Source organism: Hesperophylax consimilis, chromosome 27, assembly GCF_061612785.1.
Source record: "Hesperophylax consimilis isolate HC1 chromosome 27, BYU_Hcon_1.0, whole genome shotgun sequence".
NCBI lineage: Eukaryota > Metazoa > Arthropoda > Insecta > Trichoptera > Limnephilidae > Hesperophylax > Hesperophylax consimilis.
The window spans coordinates 18,167,139-18,194,268 of NC_142862.1; the positions used below are offsets into that span (position 1 = coordinate 18,167,139).

Sequence of the window (27,130 nt, forward strand, 5' to 3'; positions counted from 1 at the left end):
CCAGTCAGTTGGGAATCGGGACTCGGGGAAGTGGGTTGATGTCCACTTCCAAAATTAATTGCACTAATTCCCTCTCAAAAACCAAATTGAAATTCAAGCAGAAGTATTTAAAAAGTAATTTAAATAACAATTACAATTACCAATAAAAAATCTCTTTTTTCTCTGAAATCAAGTGACCGTATCTTTACTTCATTCATTTTGCACACAAAAATCAATACGATCGCTCTTATATACAAACGTATTCATTTATAAAATGATATTTTATCACAAAATATTATTTTAAAAATATCAAGTTTAAAACTATGATAATTAGGTACTGTGTTTTCACAAATTCTCTGACATTGACGTTGTAGACATAACAATAATATTTTTCGATTCATTATTTAAATTCTGACAAGGGAATCTACTTTCAACAAATCGTTATTATTATGTGAATAACTATTGTTTTTTTTTTAATTATTCCGTGTGAATTGGGCCACACGATACAAGATCATTCAGATCGTTATATAACGTACAATGCATAATACGAACAGTAATAAAATTGAGTTTTAGGCGTACTAGGGCACGCGCCACACTTCATTGGTAGCTTATTTACACTTTAGTTGTAGTTTTAGACTTCATTGGTAGTTGATGTACACATTAGTGGTAGTTTTACACTTCAGTGGTAGTTGATTTACACCTTAGATTAAGAATTGCGAATTGCGCTGTATTACGAACCAACAAGAACAAATAAATAAAATCAAACTTTTTTTCCAAAAAAACTTATATTAAAAAAAAATAAAAATATATATATATATTTTTTTTTTTAAACTTCCGATTTAGTTGTCCGGGTTAAGTCTTCCCCAAAGGAAAAACTTAACCCTTCCACTCACTTTTCCACAAATGATCAGCTAGTCAATCAACACTATGTAAGTGCATTATATAAGTAAAATAAATACAAAACAATACAAGAACAACAACACGTCAAATCACCAGATATCAAATGGGAAAAAAAATTCACCGTCTCCAGATATTTTCATATCAGAGGGTTCGGCTCGGTAGAACTTCTAACAGGGCCTATAAATCCTACTGATCCCTCAACATAAATATTTAAAAAATCTTTTGTTATCCTACATGTATTCAAAATGACCGACTTTTGTATCTTTATATATAAATTTTTTGATAGATCTAATACGCCTAAATTTTTAATTAGAGAGCTAGGTATAATGCCAGTAGCCGAAATAACGAATGGTAATATTTTTATAGTCTGAGAATGCCAAATTCTTTTTATTTCATTTCCTAAATCTGTGTATTTTCTTATTTTTTCACTAACAGATTTTTGAATATTACAGGAATTTGGAATAGCAACATCAATGATATAAGTTATTTTTTTAATTTTGTCATGTAAAACTATATCGGGTCTATTATGACTAATCGCTCGGTCTGTTAGTATAGTTTTATCATAATATATTTTATAAAATTCGTTTTCTAAAAATGAATTTGGTTCGTATTCATAATATGGTACTACATTACGGCAGTCAATCAAGTTATGTTTAATTACCAAATTTTGGTGAATTATTTTTAAAACTTGATTGTGCCTAAATGTATACTCGGACGGTGCTAATATAGAACATCCCGATATAATATGTTATATAGTTTCCGGAAAAGCCAAACATTTTCTACACAAATCATCAATTTGATTTGTATCTTTGATTATATGCTTTCTATAATTTTTAGTATTAATGACTCTATCCTGAATTGCAAGCATAAATCCTTCTATTTCTGCGCTCAACTCTCCAATACTCAACCATTTGTTTGACTTAATTTTGTCAACATACGTTTGGTTGAGATAATTGAAGTGTTTTGCGTGTAAAATTTTATTTGACCAGGAATCTAATAATTCCTGGTTGGGATTTATAAAAATGTTGGCATTCTCATCGTATAAATTTAAAGGTGTAATATTTCTATCTGCCTTGCAAATTATTTTGTGCATTTCTGAGCTATGAGCTTTCCTATGGAAAAAAGTTCTTAGCATTTCTACCTGATTATGTTTCAAAGAAGTTATTTTGACTATACCTCTACCTCCTAAATTTCTAGGTAAATTAACTCGTTCTATAGCTGAATTTGGATGATGGCAATTAAACTTTGTTAGCGTAGTTCTAATTAATCTTTCTAAGTTATCTAAATCTGTATTAGACCATTTAATTATGCCAAATGAGTACGTTAATAGAGGTATTGCCCAAGTATTTATTGCTTTTACTAAATTTTTAGCAGAAAGATTGCATTTTAAAATTTTCCTTATCCTAGTTTGAAATTTAATCCTAATATCATTTTTAATACTACTATGGTCTAATCTATTTGATTGTGGGTATCCTAAATACTTATAAACCTCATCCCTTTTCATACTAGTAATTTGGAAATTTCTAAATATACTCTCGTCCCCATCTACAATTTTGCCTTTCTCTATATGGATCGTTCTACATTTATCTAAACCAAATGTCATTTTGATATCATCTGAAAAGTTTTTAACTACCTCGATCATTTTCTCTAAATTTTGTTCAGAATTCGAAAATAATTTTATATCATCCATAAATAATAAATGCGAAATTGTACTACTCTCCCTTGTATTACCCTTAACTTTTATTCCAAACTTGCTTTTAATTAACATTTTAGATAGAGGATTCAATGCTAAGCAAAACCAAAGAGGACTCAATGAGTCTCCTTGAAAAATCCCTCTTTTAATTGAAATGCCCGGTATTACTATTTTCTTACCTTTTAAATTGATAAGTAAATTGGTATTCCAAAAGGACATAATATTTTCCAAAAAGCTAATAATAATGGGGTTAATTTTATATATTTTTAATACTTTGATCAGCCACGAGTGCGGGACACTATCGAAAGCCTTTTGGTAGTCTATATAGCAAGTATGTACATTACGTTTTCGAGTTTGAATCTGTTTTAGAATTATATATATTATTATATTATTATATTATTATTATTATATCTCATTATGAATTATGAATCTAAGTAAGAATCGTGGCTCCCTTATCAGGCACAAGAGCTCCTCTTTTCTGATAAGGTATACATGACCAATTATGAACCTTAATATTATATTTTGCAAAATATGTATGTATTAATGTAACCCATATGATGTATATTAAAATAATAAAAAAAAAAAAAAAAAAACTTCATTGGTAGTTGATGTACACTTTAGTGGCAGTTTTAGACTTCAGTGGTAGTTGATGAAAACTTTAATGATTATTTTACCTACAATGGTAGTTTATGCACAATTTAGTGGTATTTGACACGCTTCGTGATAGTTTTACAATGCAGTGTTAGTAGATGTATACTTCAATGTTAGTTATACACTTCAGTAGTGGTGCATGTTCGTGACCGAGCGATTAAGATCCTTGACTCCGGATCCAGTGATCTCTGTCTCAAAACTGAGCTCGCGGAATAAATTAAATTTACAAGAAAGTTATTTCACAAATAATTTGTAAATAATAAAATCAAGTATGTTTGTGACAGGTTCCTGAGTAATATGTACTCTCAGTGTAGCCCTTGTGGAATATAACCATTCATTACCGAAACATTTCTTTAAATATTTTTAGCCATGTTTACTGACCAGATTTAAAAAGCCAGATACTTAACCTAATCCAACCTTCATCTTACTCATCTCCTACCCCTACCCACTTCCTTCGACCCCAAAATATACCCCAATCGGGGATTCCATCTTACTAATGACTCCGGGTAGTCATTACCTAGTGAGAGTAAAGGGATTGGGGAGGGGAAGGAAAAAGGAAAGAGAAAGGTTCCGATTAGATCAAAAAAGCTCTATAATTATCAACTTCAATCATAATATTAAAAAAAACTATCTTTATATTTCTGTGTGAAAGGGAAATATTATGTAAATTCAGGGTTTTCCAATAAGAGGTGTTATTTTGATATTCAATCATAAAAGATCAATGGTTTCGTTGCTTGTGTGGCATTTAGCGCCGTTTTGTTGAATGTAAACGTTTTCCAAATCAATACCATCCAATTTCGGCCATAAAAATTTATTAATCATCTCTCGATAGCGCAATCCATTCACCGCAACTGTTGCTCCAGCCTTATTTTCAAAAAAGTAAGGTCGAATGTCTACGCCGGACCATAAACCGCACCAAACAGTCACACGTTGAAAATAAAGAGGCTTTTTAACAATAATTCTTGGGTTTTCCGAGCCCCAGATGCGACAATTTTGCTTGTTGACGAAGCCACCGAGGTGAAAATGGGCCTCATCACTCAACATGATTTGCATTTGATTCACTCAAGTGAATTTTAATAATTTCAATGCGTTGTTGAAGCGTGTATCGTACCATTCTAATTAATAACGTAGTTTCTACTTGTCAAATGTCAAAAAATGACAGCTTCAAAAGTAACATCTACCGAAATAGCGGGCTATTAAAAATAACACCTCTTATTGGAAAACCCTGTACAAATGTTAGAGGGAGCGCGGTAATAACAAACCGGTTACAATTGATGTGATTAAATAAAAATATTTAACTAGTACCTTGTTTTTGGAGAAAAAGTGTTTTTTTTCATACCTGTCACATGTTAAATAACAGAACCAAATGTGTTTTTATAATTTTATATCGAGGGAATTTCTAGTGATTAAACTTTCAACTTACATAGAAAACTTCTTAAAAAATACAGTGTTTTTTTTAAGAGCTTAAAAAGTTTTATACATGTTATATTTCGGTAGAAATTTGAAATACATAAATCACCCACTCATACAATTTATCATCATTTTTCTAGGAATCCCAAATAAACTCATTAAAAAAGCTTTTAAGGTTCCGGAACTTAATTTATTAGTTTTTTGGTTGCAACACCTTTACAATGTTCCCCAGACCAGAAAATGAGGCCCGAAGCCACGGCGAAACAATACAACACGGTTTCCTGCTAATCATCATCATCATCTGATGATGCTACAATCATGATCGGTTAGTCACTAGATTCGTTAAGTAATTATTCGTCATTCGTCCTTCGCTGATCTTTAAAAATAAATTAAATCGGTATATATTCGTAATTGCGACTTGTTTCAGATGTTTTGACAATTTGTAAGTTTCCTGCATTTGCAATTATATTAATTAGGACCTCGTGGTTTAAGGTTTATTCTCTCGACTAGCAAGCTGCAGGTAGCGGGTTCAAATCCCGGCATGCGCAAGTAAACTTTATTTGATTAATTTGTGTTATTTCACAAATTACTCGTTTAAAATAAAACATGGTATATTTTGCGGCACGTTCCAGAGTGGAAAATACGCTCAGTGGTATACACTTGGTGACCAGATCTGAATGGCGAGATACTTCTCCACCTTCCTCTTCCCCATCTCCTTCTGCACTCCACTACCTTCAGCCGAAAACATACCCCAGTTGGGGATGCCATGGTCTCACTTGCTCCAGAAGGTAGCGGTAGGGAGTTTCACATAAAAATTTGGTCTTTTTGATAGTCAGAAATCAACCTTGACTATATGTTTGATTGCGTTAGTATACAGAGACCCAACTGCCCGGAACTAGTGGGACTGTGGCATACTTAATTAGGATATGTTGTGAGGCTGGCGGCATTGGGGATGGGATAAAGGAATGTGAAAAATTACCTGGCTATTCAGTTCTGGTCATCAAACATATCAAAATCAATGTTTAAAATATAAATGAATTTATTTATTCCGAGTGACGCTGAAAGTAACTACCAACCACTGAAACTTGTTGTAAATATATTTCATATTATTTAAAATGACCATGAAGTATGAAAAATAAATTTTGTTCGCTGTGCAACGTCGGGATTTGAACTCGTGGTCTAGAATTTAAACGGCTTAATCGTTGGGGTTGAATTAATAAGTTGTTTTTTTTTTACTTATGTTTAAAACAGTAATGAGTTTTAATCTATATAAATAAAATCTAAATGTTCGTTTGTTCAAAATCTTAAATCTCCGAAAGTTCTTTTCCGATTGCTTTGACATTTTCACCTGAAAAAACATGTTTTTTTTACAACATCCCCATCTGTTGGACGTTAAAGCACCAAGCGCTATTGTTTCTCTATCTGCACAGACAGGCTGGGCGGCAGCAACGCGTGGCGGGGTATAGTTAGTAAAAAATAAAAAATCTAATTCAACATACACGATGAATGGCGCTGTTAAATGAAATATTTGAAACAGTGGATGTATTTAATTCCTCTTTAAAAGGCGAAGCTTAATGCTAATTCATTATTTTGATTAATCTTTATAACGAATTGGTGTACATTATGAATACCAAAAAATTCTTTAAATAAATTGAAGGTTTTTTTTATCGTTTTGCTTGAGTATAATACAAATAAAAAAATAAATTACTAAATAAAAAACACAAATGTAAACTACTAAAAAATATATGTTTTCAATTGAAATGTATGAACGCATATAGGAAACAATATTTAAAGAATACAGTTTTATAGCTAAGATTATCTGTGACAGTTTCAGTTGATTAACTTTTTGGCTTTCTTATAGAATTATTTACAAAATAAATAAAAACCAGTTTTGTGCTTGAAATCTAACGTTTCTAGACTACGTTTGTCAAGCGATTTTAATGCCTATTACCTAAAATATAAGGTATACCAAGAATATACACAATTTTGGCTTGTAGCTTCCTCTTAAGACTTATTTGTATAATTATCTACCCAGGTGTTAAGAGTGTTAAGAATGAGAAGATTGTACTGTAAATGGATTAATAGTCTAAAAACAAATAAACACATCATTTTTTTGTTTTATATATTCAATAATAATATTATAAAATTTACAAAATACAGTTTATTAATAAACTAGTTCTGCTGTGTAATTATTATTATTATTTTTTTTTTTTTATAGTGAATACCTCACAAGAGTCCCAACTGCTCCCGTCTGGAGCCAGTGAGACTATGGCATCCCCAATTGGGGGATGTTGTGAGGCTGAAGGTAAGTGGGGAAGGGAAAGAGGAAGGTGGGGAAGTACCTGGCTATTCAGATCTAGTCACTAAACACGGCTAAAGCCATTTGGAGCAACGTTTCAATTCTGAATGGTGGTCTTACACCAGGGCGATACTGGTAGTATCTTCCACTCTGGAAAATTAAATTATTACTATGCGTGACAGCTGTTTCGCCTTCTGAAGGCGTTTTCAAACTGTGGTGAAGCCAAATAAGATTTTCACGGCCAAAAGTATTTTTGTTATTGTTTTTGGGGTGTTATGATAACACATCTGCCCTGATGATGGACACTGCAATGCTGTCCGAAACGTTGGCTAAAGAAATATGGTGAAACCACTTACAGACGATATATTTATATTCTTTCCATATAGATACTTACAATGATAACAAATAGATTTCATTATTTTTAACTACGCCATTATTGATTTCAGAGCAAATATCGGAAAATATTAAAGGTTTTTAGCCTTTATTATTATTAAATTGTTTAAATTGGAATAAAGGTCGTTAAAATAACATAAATATACACCGGAGGGATAAGAACAGGTTAGTAGAAACGTTACTTATTAACGCGTGCATGCGTACTTCGTGTACTGACCGTAATACCGCAGTATTAGTGGCTGACAGATGTTTAAATTGCTCGAATCCTATGATTGGAGACGTATTACTATAATCTGGTTGATTTGAAAAATATCGATCGGTCGCTCGATGAAAATTTAAAAAAGCAGTAATACCCATTGGCAGCACTTTGAGAGGAATATTTTACCAAATTAAATACGGAACGTATAATCAAGTTGACTAAATTTAGAAGCAATTCAAAGCATACCGGGTCAACGTCATATAAAGAAACGTGAAGTTAGCAAACTAAACGCGAAATGCGAAAATGACTTTGTTTTTGAGGATTGGAACAAAGTGGTGGCAGCCTAAAATAATCTTGCATGAATATAATTATGAGTAAATATTTTAACCCGAGCTTCACCGTATAGCTATACCAGAGTTTGTCACACAGCAGAACTTGTCTCTATAACTGTTGTTTGTAATATTTTAATAACAATGTTAGTAAACATATAAAAGTAAAACCAAGAATTAAAATGGTATTCTACAAATACTTGAAAACAGTATAAAATAAACATTTTCTATTGTTTGTTTTAAAATATTATTTCTTGTTTTCCTTTTCTGTTAGCTCGCATGAAATCACTATTAATGTATTTTATTCACAAAAGAGTGCTATAAACAATGTTAGAATTTAATGAGCATAAAAACAAGTGTAATTTTGGAACTAATTATGGTAAAGTTGAAGTAGGTAACCTAACGCGTTCTAAATTCTCCAATGAAACCTTCAACGATTTCCCACAGTATAAATAATCCATAATATATTCGTTGAAGGTATTTATTAATGTATGTATGTAGAGATTCAATGTTCTATGAACAATTCTAATTCAAATTATCAGTTCTCAAGGACTCTGGACGATTAGATTCCTAAACAAGAATAGGAAGATAAAACCAAATAGTGCTCTGAAAACAAAAGGATTGTATGTAAAGGTTATTCATTTATGTTTTTTTAAAAGAGAAAATTCTGAAATATGGTAATTTTAAGGTCATAAAACAATAACAAATAGTTCTGTACACCAATTAATTATTTACAATAACCATCATTGTTAAGTGTGCTATTTTAAATTCATCTGTGAAATGTCATTTGAATGAACGGCAGTTTGGTATGAAAGGATTATATTAAATATTGTAACATTACAATTTTTTTAGCCAGTCTGGAGCCAACGAGCATACCTCATAATTGGGAATGTTGTGAGGCTAAAAGTAATAAGAAGGGGAAGGAGATGGGAGAAGAAGGTGGAGGAGTATCTGGATATTCAGATCTGGTCACCAAACACAATTAATGCTATTTCAAGCAGCGTTTCAATTCTGAATGCTTGTCTTATGCTACTGAGAGTATCTTCTACCCTGGAACGTGCCGCAAGTATCATATATTATATATTATTACTAAGGAATAAATTGTGAAGTAACAAAAATTAATCAAATCAAATTTAATTGCGCGTGTCAGGATTTGAAACCACGAATTTAAAAACTTAAAAAATGACGAAGTTTTTGGTATTTCATTTTTACTTAATTAATTATTAGTAAAATTTATGCAATAGTGTCCATTTAATTCTCACGCAGTAAAATTATTTATAATTCGTATAGCGGTACTCCAACACCCGTCTAAATTTTCAATAAATTCTAAAAGTTCCTTCCTCAGCTTTCTCTAATTAATGTGGTGACTGGATAACTCATCAAAATGGGGACTTAAGGGTACAATACAACTCTATGCAGATGACACAGTGATTCTTTATCACAATAATGATTTAAACGAACTTGAAAAGGAAATGGAAAGGGATGTAGCTTGCCTGGCAAACTGGCTGCGATTTAACAAACTTAGCCTAAACATAAAAAAAACACATTACATACTGTTTGCAAATAAAAAAAATGTAAGTCTTAATATAAGTCTTGATAATAACCGCCTTGAAAGGGCTAATGTTACATGGAATCACCAATTTAAACATGTTCTATCCAAAATTACTCCTATAACTGGTGTTTTATATAGACTTCGCGGGTTACTTCCTCCCTCTCTATTAAAATCGATTTACCATGCTATGATTCACTCACATCTAATATATCTCGCCGGAATCTGGGGATTTGCTACAAAAAAAATGATTTCAGAAGTCCAAGTCGTCCAAAATAGAGCCCTGCGAAATATTTTCAGTTTACCTTGGGACACACATGTCAAAGACATCTACAGAAACATCCAAATACTTCCTTTTAATACCATTCCCACTTTTGAAATAACGAAAACTATATTACAAGTAATTCAACACTCGGCACATTCCAACACTACACTCTATTACAATTACGACGTACACCAACACAACACAAGAAATCACAACAAACTACATATACCAAAAATCAAATCAACAAAATATGGACTAAGATCCCTAGAATACATAGCTCACACAAAATATAATCAACTACCCAACGAGATCAAATGTGCAAGTCAATGTAAAAAGACCCAAACTAACATGCTCAAACTTCATCTTATTAATGACTATCTGAAATAATAATGTTGTGTATGTCCCATCATATGTCCATTTAATACATACAGCTATATGTTTGATGTAATGCGTATCATTCCCGCAATGAGTTTATTAAAACTCCTGGTTAACTCCATGCTTTATATAATATACTATATTCTGTATTGTATACTTTTAATAAATAAAAAAAATAAAATAAAAAATGACAATTCAACACATCTTTAAAAAGTGATAAAAAGTCATGAAAAGTGATTAAACAAGAAATAGGTTACTTTTTCATCGCTTTTTATGACTTAATATCACTTTTCAAAGGTGAGTTGAAGTGTCAATGTGTTGAGTTATCATTGAACCAGTTTTAGTTTGTTTGACTCTATTAGAAACATAAAATGAAATCAATTTCAATAATGCAGTTCTGTCAATAAGGGAATTAATGATTTTAAAAAGAAAAATAACATCAGATACCAAACTTCTGTCGGTTGACAAACCATGACAATATTTGAATTTCTCCTGAGTGGAGAGTGTTACTTGTGCAATTATGGAAGACTTAGATAGTTGGGGATTAAATCATGCAAGCCTGGTTGGGGGGACCCGATGCATTTGTCAACTCGGCCACTAACCGGTGTTTTATTTCATCACGACAATAGAAATATATGCAGTTTTTCATACGCCCTTGCATTTTCCGCGAATCAAAAAGTGACCATCACAAATCTAGATAATTCTTTTGTTCGACAATAATGACGTGGCTGATGTCATTGGTTTTAACATTACTGAAAAATTATTATGCTTAACTGTGCTCACTTAAATATGCATTTTTGATGACAGAGACTGCAATCATATTATTTATAACTGTTTTGCAATACAATAGTACCCTCAGGACGACCTCTGCAGTTGAGTGGTAAGCTCATTGGCTCCTGACAGGTATGTATGTAATTCTTAAAGTTCCTCTTCACACATTATATCTCTTTTACACATTATATCTCATTCACACATTATATATCTTTCACACATTATATCTCTTTCACACATTATATCTCTTTCACACATTATATCTCTTTCAAACATTATATCTCTTTCACACATTATATCTCTTTCACACATTAGATCTCTTTCACACATTATATATCTTTCACACATTATATCTCTTTCACACATTATATCTCTTTCACACATTATATCTCTTTCACACATTAGATCTCTTTTACACATTATATATCTTTCACACATTATATCTCTTTCACACATTATATCTCTTTCACACATTATATCTCTTTCAAACATTATATCTCTTTCACACATTATATCTCTTTCACACATTATATCTTTTTCAAACATTATATCTCTTTCACACATTATATCTCTTTCATACATTATATTATCTCTTTCACACATTATATATCTTTGACACATTACATCTATTTCAAACATTATATCTCTTTCATACATTACCTATATCTCTTTCACACATTATAATATATTTTTCCCCTACCACATAAGAACATCATTCTCACAACATACCCTATTTGGGGATGATATAGTTGACAGGCTCCGAGGATTTTTGAACACTTTTACATACATAAATTAATAGTTCTGTGAACAGAAGAGCTCCCGTCCTAAGTCTAATTTTCTAAAGTCTTTTCTAGTCTAAAGTTTTATAATTAGGTTCTTTAATATATAAAATAATAAATCTTCTTACCAAATATTTTATCATAATTTTTTGAAACTCAAATACACTGTATGTTTGGTAAACTTCACAATCTCCATGACAATTATTGTTTTAAACTTTCTTAATGCAGGTAGGTACCATAAAATTGAAAAAATGCGAATAAGAAAACCACATTAAAGAAAAAAAATATTGAACCATTATAACGGCCACCATCTTGAACCGTAAACGGAACATACAAAAAAAACCGATTGAAACTGTCTATGCTCAGTCAAATAATAAACATAATTTAGTATTGCCACCGGGCATCAAGTGGTTGATACCCTCAGCATTGCTCTGAACTTTCCTCATCTTGCTTCGGAATCGAAACGTTACTTAAAGGTTCCATGATAACTCAACACAGTGACAATTCAACACACTTTTAAAAAGTGATATAAAATCATTAGAAACGATGAAAAAAAATCTTTTTAACCTAACTTAACCTAACCTAAACTAACCTACATAACCCAGTTAATAAAGTTTTTGTTTCATCACTTTCCATGAAATTATATAACTTTTTAAAGATGTGATGAATTATCATTGTGATGATTTATCCGGTTACCTTAGAAAACACATTCCTTTTTTGTAAGGAATAAGTAAGAAAACTGCTACTAAAAAAAACATAAATATTTTTTTAAACTTTCAACTATCAATGAAAAATTCTGCCAATTTGTAATCGTACACTTGGACCATTTTTTAAATTTTATCCATTTAATCGTGTATAAATATTTGAGACAAACTGAAAAGAAAAATTATTTATCTTTCCAACAAATAATAACAGTATATAAATAAAGATAAAAAATATTGTTATAATGTATCGACGCCCCGATCAGACATGTCATTCAGAGCCTCTAAAGCAGGGGTTCCCAACCCCGTGCCCGCTGGAACCATGGCGCCCGCGGAACGATTCTTATGTGCCCGCCACTATTTGAAAGTGAAACAATTTTTTCATAAACATTAATTAAACATTAACTAAACCGAAGACGCCAAAACACATGGCTTATGACTCTGCCAGTGAAAGCAATAAGCATGGCCCCGACAGCCAAACTGACAGTAGAGCTCATGCCGTCCCGATCGGTTCGGCGATCATCGGCTCACTTCGTTTTTTCGGCGTGTACAAGGAGTGATGTGCAAATAGCATTCCCCGCCTGGAACCGCGTTGTTGTCATTTTGATTGCAATTGCTGCCCGAGTTTGTCGATTAAAAATAGGTGGTGCTCGCCACCCTACCGATATTTAAGCATGTGCTCTACAGTACAAAAAGGTTGGGAACCCCTGCTCTTAAGGAATATGATATTCCGAGGCTTGAAGCGTTAAAACACTTTTATTAGTAAGGCCCGTATTATATAACATGGAATAACCTATTCAGTGCTACCAGCTATTTAATTCTCAATAGAGTAATTATTCGTGCCGTACAAATTAAAGTAATTTGTTCACAATTTTTTTTTGCAAGTACTTGTATTAGATTATACTTATTGTAGAATGTGGAACCATTTTTTAGCAACCCCGCGAAGATGCTAACTTGTGCTTGAATATTTTAATGATAATATTGTACCTACACAATAAACTCAGTGCAATAAACTATAAAAGGTCAACCTTTTGTAGTTTAACAATTACTGAGTGCAACAACCTATGCAACACAATAGCTCGGATAGAGATATTAAGTGTATTTGTCTAGTCATAGAAAATTATCTGGATCTCTTTTTCTACATTTATCGTTTCGGATCAAAATTCTTTGAAAAAATTTGAACTTTATTCGTTGTCGTTCATCAATTTCATTATCAGTCATCCATAAAAGGCGATTAAAATGATGATCTACACCAGAGGTTCCCAAACTTTTTTGCCCCGTAGACCAATTGCCAAATATATTTTTTTCCGTAGACCCCCTGCCTGCCGAATATTGAATTTTTCTGAAACTATTAACTTCCAATGTGTTAATCATTTCTCTTTTTCGTAAAAAGATTCCCTTCCCTTGCCTGCACATTGCACAACCGGGTGGCGGTATAGTTCCTCTGTCTATACATCGTGCAGACAGGGGCGCCCTTGTGAGGTATTACACCAAATGAAAATGGAGCAGGATAAGCAACGGGAATTTCTTTCTGTAGCTGGCTCTACAGAACTGCCCCTTAAGTTTTTTGTTAGCGCTTATTCCGGTCAGTTCTTCTTGTCATATGATATCCGATTCTTCAACATTCCACATTCACAGTCAGAATGTCCTCAAACTTAGTTTTGAAGTCTGTGTGAAGTACATTTAAATGTCGAACGTCATTATTACCCTGGACGTTTTTCAAAAACAAGTTGGGAGTCTACGAAAATTCGCAGCTTTCGATGTGCAATGTTTTGCTTTAATATATTATTAATACTGACAAGAAAAGGAACGTGTAATTTTATTTATATACCTCAATAAACAACTTTAAGAAATATAAAAATGTAAATATCAAATAAGTAAGTAATTTCTCAGTCTATTATTAGTATTACGTAAACTGTGTTATTTGTGTTATGTGTATTGTGTCATTTACGGAACTCCTAAATGTTGACTTAAGGTAAATGGGGGTCCGCTCGTATGTACTCCCATTTGAATCTCGTGGACCCCCAAATTTTTTTCTCACTGACATAGACCCCCAGCATGCCGATATCGACCCCTGGGGGTCTATAAAGACCACTTTGGGAACCTCTGATCTACACTAAGAAAAATGAGTATTGCTGCAGGCCATTTCCTAATAAACTATTAGTACTTTCATAATATATCGGAATACGTGTTCATGTAGCCGCGTTTATCATGTTATATGAAACAAATTTATATATATTTTTTTTTTATTTGATAAAACGAAATATGAAAATATTGGAATTTTTATGAACATGTGTTCCGACATCACCATAATACATTCGTGTGTTACTGATAGTTTATTATGAAATCTGTCAATTCATTCGTTAAAGGCCTGCGGTTCCGGTATATCGGTAGGTATTTCATATCGGTAGATTTTCTCCGTGTAGTAAAGTAGTCGCGAACTACGGCTCACGAGCTACTTGCGGCTCTTTGGATACTTGAGTGCGGCTCTTCGATGAACGACGAGCTTAAAATACATTTTATTTTATTTTATAACTGGTTGGGGTCCTCCTTGAGCACTCACACAGAGCGGCTGAAAAACGAGCACTAAAGACAATCCTTAAAGTTCCGGTTAAAACTCCGACAGAAGAAATATTAAAAAACTTTCATGTCTAAAATGCACTAAAAATTTATTCAATTAATATTTTATTTAAAATAAAAAAATACGTATCGAAATACTCCACGGCATAACTTAAATACTCAACCAAAGCTATAAGACAAAATATACTGGTTACTCCCAGTTCGAATACATCTTTTGGACTAAGAAATATTAAATTCTATGCTACGAAATTATACAAAGCTCTACGAAATCAAACAAAAAATTACGGAAATTAATATATTTTAAATAAAAGTAAAAACATGGCTGAGAGAACAAAGTGATATTCAACTTACAAACATTATGAAGACGATGTAAAGACAACTTGATATTAAATACAAATTTTTAAAACTACCTAGGAAACCCTAGTGGGGAGGACTGTGAAAATAATTGATTTTTTAGTATAATTTATACCTACATCATGTAGTAATTGAAAATATAAAACGTAATTGTAAAAAGCATTCACTTTGTGGCTCATCATAATTTATTTTTGTTTTTAAATTTGTTTTTATTGAAAATATAAAAGTAAAAAAAAAATAAAAAAATTAATGAAAATTGTAATTATTGATAAAATTACACTGGGTACTTGCTAAATTAAACAAGTCAAAAGATTTCTGTGAATACTCTTCTCGTCCGCCAGGATGCGCTATCGGTAGTTACTTCTGGTATACCTGGCCGAAGTTTTCCATCTATCTTTATTTATGGGTAGCCATTTAGAATTTGACATTTATTTAATACTGAAAGTTTTTTCAGGACATTTTAGAAAGCGCATGGTTGGCGTTCCTCAGTTAATTATGTTTATTTTGAATCGTTTATTCGTAGAAAAATTTATTATATTTCTCTAATATTTGCACGCAAAACATTTTTATATTCGCGAATGCGAAGTTTGCATTCGTTGTTTATACTGTATTTCGACATAATGACGTAAATTTAAAAATTTTCGATTTGAGCGTTCGTAAGTACTAAGTAAATGTTTTTAATAATACAAATGTAATTGTTATCAATAAATAAGATTATCATAAAGCATTATTCATATACGTACAGTTTTTTTAGGTATACCTAGTTTTAATCAACTTTTAAAAACAGGATTGTTGTAAAGAAATTTGGCTCTCAAAAGAAAAATAAATCCTCGTTATGTGATTTTTAACAACTACTAACTGTCACTGAGCAATATATGTTTCCAATAATACAGAACTAAATGGAAATACCCCATCATGTTTCTGTGCTCCTAGCATTTCGTTCTTGTCGGCAGGTTCATGTTGTGTCAGGTGACTCGTGAAAAATCACTGGTAGTCTGAATTCTCGACAAATCAGTTCCGATTTTGAAAATAATAATTATAATAATTTTCGTTTGAAAATAGTATATATTATTGAATATGTTATCACTTGTCTGAATTCTTCAAATAAATACTTCAAAAAAAGACTCAAAGCAAAAGTTCTAAAGTTGAACCCTTGCAGATTGATGGAGTCAGAACCGAAATTAACAGTTTTAATTATAAAATTTTATTTACTTTAAATTACAAAAAAATAAATTGAATTCTATGAAATAACTCCAACTATACAGAGATCCATACCATAAACCTGATCATAAACATTGTTCATAACTTCATAATGATTTTTAAGGTGCTTTCAAATTTATATAATCTTGTACGCAATTTTTATGTGAATTGTCAATTTTAATGGAAACAATTGTTCCATTTAGCTAATCAGACAAACGCTCTGCTTCACTTACACTCGCCTGACATCGTAGATATCCATCCTTTAATTTAGCAAACACAGTTTTTTATTGACAATTTAAGGCACAATCTCACAAATATTTGGGTCACGAAGCACGTCTACAAGGCATTCCTTGTGTTGTTCTTTTATATGTATCAACCCATATTGATATCAGCCTGGCTCGTTGCTCAGTGATCGATCCCATGTTGTAATTATTATAATAATATAAGGACATGACTTTCAATACGACCAATATGTGAAAGAAATATATATATATATATATACGAAATATATGATTGTGTCCGGAGAAATAATAAGAGTGGAAGGGGAAGAAGAAAAACAGTAAAGTGTGAATAAAATGTCTATTCAAAAGTAAAACAGTACAAAAATTGCATCAAACAAGTCAATTAGGTGCTTTCAAAAACAGATCTTTCACTCACCATTCAAGTTTCCTTTCATTCCATAGTCTGGTCTGTTGTTTGGTATTTCTGGTCCTTTTGGTCCATTGTATCCTTGTTGTTGTCCCCTTTCTCCTCCGTAATCCCCTTTGGCACTATTATATCCGCCACCATCATATTTGTTTTTATCGTTATTTTGTGGTCTTGGATACCCATCGGGTCTTTCATCGTGACCTTTACCACCATAACTGGGATTTTCATGATAATCGTCAGGTCTATCATTGTAACCTGTAGGTCTGTTATTTCCATAATCATTATTAGGCCTTCCAATGTAGTCATTGGGTCTGTCTCCATATTCAGGCTTATTATTATATCCTCCAGGTCTGTTATTGTTATAGCCGTCCGGCCTGTCATTATAACCATTTGGCCTTTCCCCGTATCTGTTCGGTCTATCGTTATATCCATTTGTTTGATCTCTATCCCCATCAGGTCTATTTCCATATTCATTTGGTCTCTCGTTATTTCCACCTGGTTTATTTGCATAACCTTTAGGTTTTTCACCATACCCTGATGGCATATCCTCTCCTTTTTGCTTACTATAACCTGGATCTGGTCGATCATTCTCTCCGTTTGGTTTTCCGTAGCCTGGGTCCGGTCGATCATTAGTAGTTGGTTTATTTGAATAACCTCCACCAGATATGGTGTCGATTTTGTAGCCACCAGAATTGTTATCAGTACTAGAAGAACTTCCGTACCCTGCACCAATTGGATCAGGTTTATCTTTATCGTATACATCTGGCCTCAAATTATTATTCGGTTTTGATCCATAGCCGGATGGGTCTTCGTAAACTTGATAGCCGCCTCCTGGTTTAAGGGATTGGTTCCCATTCCCCTGCCCATTATAATTTTTATTATTATTGTTTTCTGGTTTATTCACATTGTAATCATTGCCGGGTCTGTTAAAATCATATCCTGGTCTAATCTTGCTATCGTACGTGGCCGGTTTATCTCTGTCATCATATTTACCAATTTCGTTGTAACTAGGTTGCTTCCTATCACCATAGTAGGTATTTTTTTCGTCGTGGTAATTTGTTTTATTTTCTTCGTACCTGTATCCACCGTAGTTTTCGGAATGATATGACCCGGAGGAACCGTAATATCCCCCCTTAGCATTTTGGTTCTTGTCATATATTGGACTATTCGGCATAAGGTTATCATATCCGTTACCTCTGTAGCCTTCTACTGGTCGATTCGGCACATGAATACCGTAACCGCTTGGTCTGTTACCTGCTTCCGTGTCTGAATTGTCGCTGGAACCATAACCGGGACGTTTATTTTGACTGTCATCAGGTCTATAATCAGGCCTGTTATCTTGCCTATCACCAGAACCGTACCCGGGTCTTTTATCTTGATCATTTGGCCTGAAGTTAGGTCTATCATCTTGGCCACTATCAGATCCATATCCTGGTTTTATATCAAACTTACTATCGTATCCGGGTTTTTCGTTAGATTGATATCCTGGCCTGTCATCTGGTCTCTCATCAGGTCCATTATAACCAGGTTTTAAATCTTGACCGCTGTTAGGAGGTTTTCTATCATATTTATCATCATTTCCATAACCAGGTCTTTCGTTAGATTGATATACTGGTCCATCATCTGGTCTGTCGTAAGGTCTAGTATAACCTGATCCATAACCTGGTTTCCTGTCTGACTTTTCATCATGTCCATAACCCGGTCTTTCATTAGATTGATATCCTGGCCTGTTGCCTGGTCTGTCATCGGGCCTATTGTATCCTGGCCTTGCATCTTGACCACCATAATTATATTCGTATCCTGGTTTTTTGTCTACCTTATCATCATATCCATAACTTGGTCTATCATTTGGTTTGTAACCCGGTGACCCATGCGATACAGCAATCGTTTGCCCGTAAACTGTGGCAACGCTATCAGGCCTATCATAATCATTATAACTTGGTCTCTGGGGTCTTTCATTATAATCCTGTTGAATATAGTTCCCATATCCACTTCCATAAGTGTCTGTTCTATCGGAACTTCCGTAGATAGGTTTTCCGGCACTATATTCATAGTCTGGTTTTTGTTTTTCATATTGAGGTCGATTATATTTATCATGGTCTCGATCGTATCGAAAATCCTGGTAAGAGCCAGGTTTCTTGTATGGGTACCTGTCTCCATACGTAGTAGGATACGGTCTATTGTAGGAATTTTGAGGTCTATTCCATCCAAATCTGTCACCATTAGCACCATCTTGTGAATATCCATCGTAAATGTCTCCATGGTAACCGGATGATGATGGCCGATTGCTATTATAGTTATCATTGCCAGATGGTCTGTACGATGAGCTACCATAATTATTGTAATTGCTGGATCCACTTGAGTAAGAGTTACTAGAGCTACTGTAGTGGTTAGACTCATCCGATCCATAGGAGTTTCCGTAATAAGGCCTTCCTCCATAAGTGACACCGTTTTCTCCATAAGGCTTATTGCCACTATTATAAAACCCTCCCCCGTTTGAAATTTCATTTCCATTGTAATGGTTTCCACTTCCGTAAGAGCTGCTCCATCCTGGAGGTCTGCCTCCAGAAGAACTAGTACCGCTTCCATAAGGTCTTTGATTGCTTCCATAGCCAAGTTGATCATTTGGTCTGTTACTTTCGTAAGGTCTCTTACTTCCTCCATAGCCAGTATCACCGCTTTGTCCTCCATATGGTCTATTGGAACTTCCATAAGAATCATCGTTACCATAATAATTACTATTACTACTACCATAACTGGAACTGCTTCCGTAGGAATTGCTGTTACTGCTTCCATAACTCCCATTGCTATTGTAAGAGTTGCTTTGACTATTTCCATAACTACCACTGCTTCCATATGAAGAACTAGTACTTCCTTCTGGTCTGTTATGTCCACCATAACCGCTGTCATTAGATCCATAATCGTTGCTGCCACCTGAAGGACGACTTCCGGAACCGTAGCCATTTCCACCTGAGCCATAACCGCTAGATCCACTGCTAGCAGATGGTCGTTTACTTCCGCTGTAGTCTCCGCTATTCCCTGATGAACCACCAGAACTGTATCCGTTTCCACTACCTCCAGAACCATAGCTACTTCCACTAAACCCAGTTGACGGACGATTACTTCCGCTATATCCAGCATTTCCTGCTGAAGACCCGTATCCATTTCCACTGCTTCCGGAGCCATAACTACCTCCACTACCAGATGGTCGGTTGCTTCCACTGTAACTTGGAGTGTTTCCTACCGAAGTTCCAGAACCATAAGTACTTCCACTTCCTCCTGGTCTACTTGCTGAAGGTCGATTACTTCCACTGTCGTAACCTCCATTATACAATCCTGTAGGTCTTTTGTTTCCTCCATAACTGTCGTTAGGTGCGTCAGAAGGTCTTTTGTTTCCTCCATAACTGTCGTTAAGTGCGTCAGAAGGTCTTTTGTTTCCTCCATAACTGTCGTTAGGTGCGTCAGAAGGTCTTTTGTTTCCTCCATAACTGTCGTTAGCTGCGTCAGAAGGTCTTTTGTTTCCCCCATAATTGTCGTTAGGTCCATCAGAAGGTCTTTTGTTTCCCCCATAGCCATCATTTATTCCATTAGAAGGACGATTACTGCCACCATAACCTCCAGAGCCCAATGAACTTCCTAACCCGTAGTTATCATTACTGTTGCTTCCCCCACTTCCTGAATTAGGTCTGTTGCCTCCACCATAGCCTGAACTACCTCCATATCCGTCATTTGAGGGACCTGGTCTTCCACTGTTTCCACTGTATCCTTGATCATCTTCAAACAAGGGGTCAGGGCGAGGTCTCTCTGTGACCAAAGGATCTTGAATGTCCCCATCCTTGTCGTTGCAGTTGGACCTTTTGGCGTAAATGTCGAAGTCTGGATCAGCGAACGTGTCGGATATTTTGGTTTCAGATTCTGGCAGTTCTCTTATGCTAAGCTCACAGGTTCCGTTGCCTTTGACGCTGATTCTGAAAATGGAAAATTATTTATTAATAATAATATTAATTGAGCAATGTTCATTACATCATTGTAATAAACATTATAGTGATGTTTGAAAGAGAAATTCAAATATTGTCAGTCTGATAGTGATTTATGATAAAAAAGAGAAAAAACACCGCATTGTTTTGCTATTTTTAGAAGAAAGTGAAAGGGAATTTAGGTACAAAATTTAAAAAAAATATTTTTCTTTAAACAGAACATTATACCTAGTATCGTTTGTTCAGTAGTTTAAAAATTGAAAAAAATGGAAAAAAGTTATGGCTCAAAGCAACTTTGTTAATGGAATTCTGTAGGTTTGAAGGAATTTCAGGATGGAAAGAAGGAAAGGAAAGTTGAAGTGTGTGACTGAATAGCCAAAGCCATTTCAAGTTGTCTAACGTTTCAAATAATATTCGTATTGATGGTAATCAAAAATACTAATTTCGTTTATCTGTGCGTCCTGCGTGGAATCTTCTTCAATAATTCAAAATTGCTTTTAATTTAAATGTCATTTTCAAAAGTTGAAATGATTGTTTGAATAATTCAGACGTGCGACAATCTAGGTAACTACTTAAAAATATATGATATTTTAATAGGTTTTTTTTTTGTCTTTTTTTTTCATAATTGTGACTTTTATTATCAATAAACGAATTTCTGTTATGTGTGTTTCCTGGGTAACTATGGTTCAATGAACCCTGAAACTGAATTTGTTTATGTGAAGAATTCAGACAAGCGATGAAGTAGTTACATCTTCGGATCTACCGGATCTGCCTTGATGATGGACACTGCAACGCTGTCCGAAACGTCGGCTAAAGCCAAACCCCAAAAACAAACAACAAAAATAGTTACCTACTTATTTAACAATATTATTTTGATCAGAATTATTTTGATCGGTATTTTAAAAGTTGGAACTTATTTGACAAGAGTCGGGGCTAGTATTATAATAATATTTACCCAAAACTGAATGAATTGCATCTTTCCTTGTCCTCAGTACACTCCCTCTCGCACTTGCTGACGGAGGGGGTGTCTACCCTACGCGTAGAGTCGCCAGTTGGGAGTTTCTCGCCCAGAGCCACCCTGATGAAGCAGTCTGTAATGAAAATAGTTCTCGCGTTGATTATAGGGTATTATCTAAAGAAGGACTATTAAGGAGAAATTTAATACGACGCAAAGATGAATGGTAGAGAAATCGTAAAGCATGTAAGACCGTGCTACAATTTACAAATTTACAAGAATGCAAGAAAATACAAAATAATAATATTAAGAATGGGACGCTTAGATGGTTTGAACATAAACAGAGAATATTTGACTGGAAAGTGATTGTTAGAAGAAGTCGGGGACGCCGGAATCAAATACTTCCATCAAAAATCTCCCGTCAAATATCTTAAGTAGCATTTCAAGAAACACTCTGAATTTTTTCATACAAAAATAACAGAATCCGATGTGTTTTTTATAATTTTCGGAGCACACTATGCGATTTTTTTTTGAATTTCATATACCTTTTCAGTTCAGCCAATATGTAAAGATTATCTTAAAATTACATTTTTTTTAAGAGCTTGGTAACTTAAAAGTGTGAAAGGAAGGTTTGTGATAAATACGTAAAAATTTGGAAAGACAGCGTAATAATTGAACTAGCAGTTAAAAACCCGCTCCGCGGGTTTTTTTCTGCTAGGCCCTGCGGGCGGCACTTACTTAGATTTCGCCCATTTTAAGTGATATTAACAACAGTTACATAATAGATAGATATCAGGCATTGATGTGTTGTATTTAGTCTATGATATCAGGTCATTCACAGAGAGAGGGTCAGTATATATAGTTAAAACACGGAATAGGAAGGAGTTAATGTATAATAATATGCTAAATTTACGCATAATAAGAATGACAGTTGTTTAAATAAATGAAATTTTACGTATTTGTGATGGATTATTTCAAATGAAACACTATTATTGGCTACTATTATTGTCTACAACTTATATTAACTGCTACCGTACCTAATATAATTAGCTCATAGGAGACTTGCAGTGCTTAAATATGTGTTCAGTGGCGGTTTTCTCTAAAGTGCGTTTGTGCGGCGAACCCCCATTAAAAATATGAGAAAATAAAACATCCTTGTTTTATAATAATATAAGCACATTATAGATAGCACGCTATTAAAATTTCGCCTTCAAAACCCGCGCCACCGAAAAATACGATGCCTATTCCAAATTTGTGCGAGTTAAAATCCGCGCCAAACTCTCCATACAAAATAATCTTAGCCGGTACAGACCCTATGACGGTGATATATACAACATTTGGTCTTTCTTTGCAAAAATAAGACAAATTGTGTGCGCCGAACACGCGTTGTGATATCACGTGACCTCCGAACATTGACGAATGTAACCGAAGAAACCCGAGAACTTCGCGGCCGACGTTTAACCTTTGAACCATAGGGATGCAAGTTAAGTGTTATTTTTTTATGTTATATTATGGTATTTAACTTTGTAGTCATTTTTGTACATATTTTTGTTTTCTTGTTTCTGCATTTCTCCAACCGTTTGCTTATGGCATGTGTAAATCTACTACCTATTTTTAAATTTATTTCGTGCCACCTTTATTTGTTTTTTTGATGTTTTAAAATATCTATTATATATTCTACGAAATTATTCTTCTCTAAAAAACAATAATAATTAGCAACGTACCTACATTGAGTGCTATAAAAACATTAAACAATTTAATTCCTATAAAACTTTTCTCATTATCTAATAATTGTGTCTAGGTAAAGTGATTTAAAAACAATAATATGTAGGTACCCCTCCCACTAACTTTATTTAAGTTGTGTGACTGCTGCCGTATTCGACTATTTGACGTAGGACAACAGTAAGTAAATTTTAATTAGATATGTTTATCTTCTCTTGAATTTCTGAACCCCCTGTTAAAAAAACCACGAACCGCCACTGTATGTGTTACAACCGTCAATGTCTATAAGTTGAATCAATATCGTATAGTTTGTCACAATTAAATATAGTTATAACAAAGTTGACTTAAATAATAGATTATTACATATTGATTAATTGTACCCGTGTTTTCGAATAAAAGGAGGGTAATTGTGCGATGAGATTAGCAGTCGGTTTAATTAAAAGGTGTGAATTTTACTCCAACTGGTGGTAATTCTTTACCTAAAACTGTTACTGTATCTAATAAATTTTAAAGTTAGATTATATATATACACCTTCATCAGGAGAGTAAAAATCTATATATAAAGGTAGATTATTACAATATAGCACCCCTGAGGTGATATCTCACAAAAGCGGCGCTATGCAAACTGTCCAATTAATAAATAAATATAATGTTTACATTTTATAATATAAAATAATGTTATCCGATTAAACTTTATTTTATTAAAAAACAAATAACTTTTTTAAAATCACTTTATTATATACAACCAATACATGTTTCATGAACGAAGTATACACCGAATTCAAAAATTAAATATAGATTACAATTGGAAAAAAGAAGTGGAAGGAGGGGGGGAGGGGTAAGAGTAGGCTGGGTTTATAAGAATTAGGAATTACAATATGAAAGACCAGTTAAGTGGGAAAATATTTAAAAGATAGTTTATAAAAAATTCTTGTTAATTATATCTGCTTTTATAAACATGTTCTCTTATTTCTAAAATTTCTAAATTATTTATTTGCGATGCTTTATATCCTGTGTGAAGTATTTTAAGACCTGAAAAAAAAATAGCATGTAACCATAAAACAATAATAATGATTGGATTATTTATAAAGCGCCGTTTTCGTGAGAAAATCACCTCAAGGGCGCTTAACAACTTAATTTATGCATTGATCACTTAGACTTAATTACTTTTGGTTTATAACTAAGTTTCATAGATAGAGAGAGACTTATAACTAAGACTAATGTCGAGTAATTTACAACTAAGACTTTCAACTTATGACTTAAGCTATACATATTTTTATGACCAAGTGGGCATTTTTACACTATACCGCTACAAAACGACTTACAACTACGGCTTAAACTAGAGATTTACGACTAACATACATATTTAATTTATATTTACAAATACCGATTGTTATGATTTCTGCGCGTGGTGTCAGTTATAAAATATTTAAAAAAAATCGTTTACGCGTAATAAACGGTTAATAACGGTGAAAAAAAAAGTCAAATAGAAAATCCCCTGGACTGAGCAATGAAACTGAGCTGATGAATAAAACAATAAAAAAAGGTCATCATTCTGGATACGACAAGTTGAAAAGGTGAGTCTTTAGTTTTGCTCTGAACTCAGATGAGCTGTCGATCTTTCGCAAATATGAACGGAGTTTGTTCCAAGCTGTTGGGTCTGCTACTGCAAAAGCTCGGTCTCCAAAATTGGTATTGTGATTGCGCATAGGTACTGAAAGTCTACCTATGGCTGTTGAAGATGCTGATCGAAGCATTGCTTGCCTAACATTAACATCGTTTGGAATGCAGAGTTCCGACAAGTAGGGTGGCGCCATATCATGTACGGCTTTAAAAACCATCCAGCAGAGTTTGAATTGGATTCTCTCAGGGCACTTAAGCCAATGAAGGTTCCGCAAATGTTGTGAGATGTGGGAATATTTGGGAACACCAGTTATCAGCCTTGCTGCAGCATTGAAAACTGACTGAAGTCTGTCAGTGTATATTTTAGGGAGACTTGCGTATATGCCATTGCAATAGTCGAGTCGTGATACAACGTAGGAGTTTACTAACATCTTTGTGGCGCTAGCCGGAATATTTCTTTTTATAGATTTGATTTGACGCAGGTGAAAGAAACCTGCGCTTACTGTTTTGTTAATTTGGGATTTGAGTGAGAGATCTTCATCTAGACTAGATGAACACCTAGGAGTTTAATGCCATTTTTAGGGATGATGTTGCAGCCAGAAGTAATGAGAGGAGTTTTGTCTAACATTGACTGGCGCTTTTTTGTTGCTGTCCAGAGAAATTCTGTTTTGGATGGATTTAGTCTAAGTTTGTTCGAAGACATCCACTCTGTTATGGCACCAATGCATTTAACAGTAATATCTTTTAATTTGTCTTTCTCATTCGGTGCACAGTAGAAATAGATTTGCTGATCGTCAGCATAGCAATGGGAAAGAAGTCCGAATGAATCTATAATTTTGGCAACATCGTTGATGAACAGAATGAAAAGTAGGGGCCCCAAGACTGAACCCTGGGGGATTCCAGAAGTCAGGGTCACGTAGGGAGAGTTTTTATCAAATCTGACAACACGCGCAGTAATCCAGTCTCTGTAGAATGGTACCTCCTATAAGCTGATTGGTACTTTGACAGCAGTTCATTTTTCGCCAGATGGGCGGTTATCTGCCTGATCACAATTTTTTCTAGGATTTTTGAGATGAACGGTAGATTTAACACAGGACGATAATTACTTAAATCCTCAGAATCTAGTTGGGGTTTCTTTAGAATTGGTGAGACAAAGGCCTTCTTAAGCAGTTGTGGTACCTCGCCTAAGTCAAAAGTTTTGTTATATAAGTAAACTAGGAATGGTACTATATGTTTCAGACACTTTTTCAGAAGCCACGTTGGGATTGGGTCTAAAGCACATTGTTTGTTTAGTGAACTGGACACAATTTTGGTGACTTCTTCCGATGAAGTGTGTGTGAACATAGTAAAGGATTCTCCGTTGTAGGTGGTGAACGTAGGTGGAGGTGCAGATGCTGTTGTGGCCCGAATATTGTAGATTTTTTATTGAGCGCTGCCGTGGTTGAGTTTTCAGACTCACCTCTGACAGTTTTAAGCGAATTCCAAAGTCGCTGGGGGTCCGAATCTTCACTCTCAATCTTCGTAATCCAGTAATCGGCTCTTTTTCTCCGAATTGTTTCCCTATATTCAGTTAAAAATAACAATATATTCATAAGACAAATAACATTTAATAACGGTTATTCTAATAAATTGATAGTTGAAATACTAAATAAAAAATTAAACATATTCTCTTCGGTATTTTTACCCAATTCCTTAGATATAAATAAACAATCAGGATTAAAGCATCGCAAATAAATAATTTTTAAATTTTAGAAATTAGAAAACATGTCAATATAAAA

At 33.8% G+C, this 27,130-nt stretch overlaps 1 protein-coding gene across 2 annotated transcripts in view; it reads right to left on the reverse strand.

Moving 5' to 3' along the window:
- Nucleotides 1–27,130, reverse strand: part of LOC149410688 (uncharacterized) — a 115,100-nt gene that overhangs the window by 74,450 nt on the left and 13,520 nt on the right. For both annotated transcript variants that reach the window (XM_089648114.1, XM_089648112.1), the window contains exons 3-4: nt 22,008–22,143; nt 17,085–21,043 (exon numbers count right to left, since the gene is read on the reverse strand). In XM_089648114.1, coding sequence (XP_089504240.1) covers nt 17,085–21,043; nt 22,008–22,143 — 4,095 coding nt within the window. The remainder of the gene's footprint in view (nt 1–17,084; nt 21,044–22,007; nt 22,144–27,130) is intronic.